This window comes from Cariama cristata, unplaced genomic scaffold (assembly GCF_000690535.1).
Source record: "Cariama cristata isolate BGI_N322 unplaced genomic scaffold, ASM69053v1 scaffold12284, whole genome shotgun sequence".
NCBI classification, from domain to species: Eukaryota; Metazoa; Chordata; class Aves; order Cariamiformes; family Cariamidae; genus Cariama; species Cariama cristata.
The window spans coordinates 1-1,059 of record NW_009612382.1 but is presented as its reverse complement, the minus strand read 5'-3'; the positions used below and the strand labels follow the sequence as shown (position 1 = coordinate 1,059).

General features: G+C 63.6%; 1 protein-coding gene across 1 annotated transcript; it reads left to right on the top strand.

Annotated features, from left to right (window-relative positions):
* Positions 1–217: 217 nt before the first annotated feature.
* On the top strand, positions 218–903 carry LOC104160476 (mucin-1-like; the record flags this gene model as incomplete). The annotated part of the gene is made up of 2 exons (XM_009698603.1): positions 218–345; positions 444–903. Coding segments are annotated over exons 1-2 (588 nt in total), but the record flags the coding sequence as incomplete, so codon positions are not given.
* Positions 904–1,059: the final 156 nt, after the last annotated feature.

Here is a 1,059-nt window from a genome sequence, read left to right as displayed (position 1 = left end):
GACATCAACGGATGTCATCGGAGGTGCCACCACGGCGGTGCCGGAGCCAACCGGCATTGACGGGGAGCCGGGGGTCGGTGTGACGCAGAACCGTGGGATGTCGGCTCCTGGGGCACCGGGTCCGGGGATGCCACCACCAACCGGGATGCCACCAGGTTCTGGGATGCCACCAGGTTCTGGGGTGGCACCGGTTCCAGGGATGTCACCAGCTCCGGGAATGCCACCAGGTTCTGGGATGCCACCAGGTTCTGGGGTGGCACCGGTTCCAGGGATGTCACCAGCTCCGGGAATGCCACCAGGTTCTGGGATGCCACCAGGTTCTGGGGTGGCACCGGTTCCAGGGATGTCACCAGCTCCGGGAATGCCACCAGGTTCTGGGATGCCACCAGGTTCTGGGGTGGCACCGGTTCCAGGGATGTCACCAGCTCCGGGAATGCCACCAGGTTCTGGGATGCCACCAGGTTCTGGGGTGGCACCGGTTCCAGGGATGTCACCAGCTCCGGGAATGCTGCCGTCAACCGGGATGTCACCAGCTCCAGCGATGCCACCGGCTCCAGGGATGCCACCGCCAACCGGAATGCCACCAGGTCCAGGGATGTCACCAGCTCCGGGAATGCCACTGTCAACCGGGATGTCACCAGCTCCAGGAATGTCACCAGCTCCAGGGATGCCACCACAGCTGGTGCCCACCATGCAGCCGCAGCTGGCTCCAGGGATGCCACCAGCTCCAGAGATGCCACCAACCATTGGGATGCCACCAACGGTGGGGATGTCACCAGCTCTAGGGATGCCACCAGCCCAAGGAATGCCACCAACAGTGGAGATGCCACCATCATCTGGGATGCCACGAACCCAAGGAATGCCACCATGCCCCCAACCCCAGGGATGCCACCCCCACCCCAAGTGATGCCACCAACCATGGGGATGCCACCACCAACTGGGATGCCACCACCATCATCTGGGATGCCACCAGCTCAAGGAATGCCACCAACCATGAGGATGTCACCAGCTCCAGTGATGCCACCACCACCACCATCTGGGATGCCACCGACCCAAGGA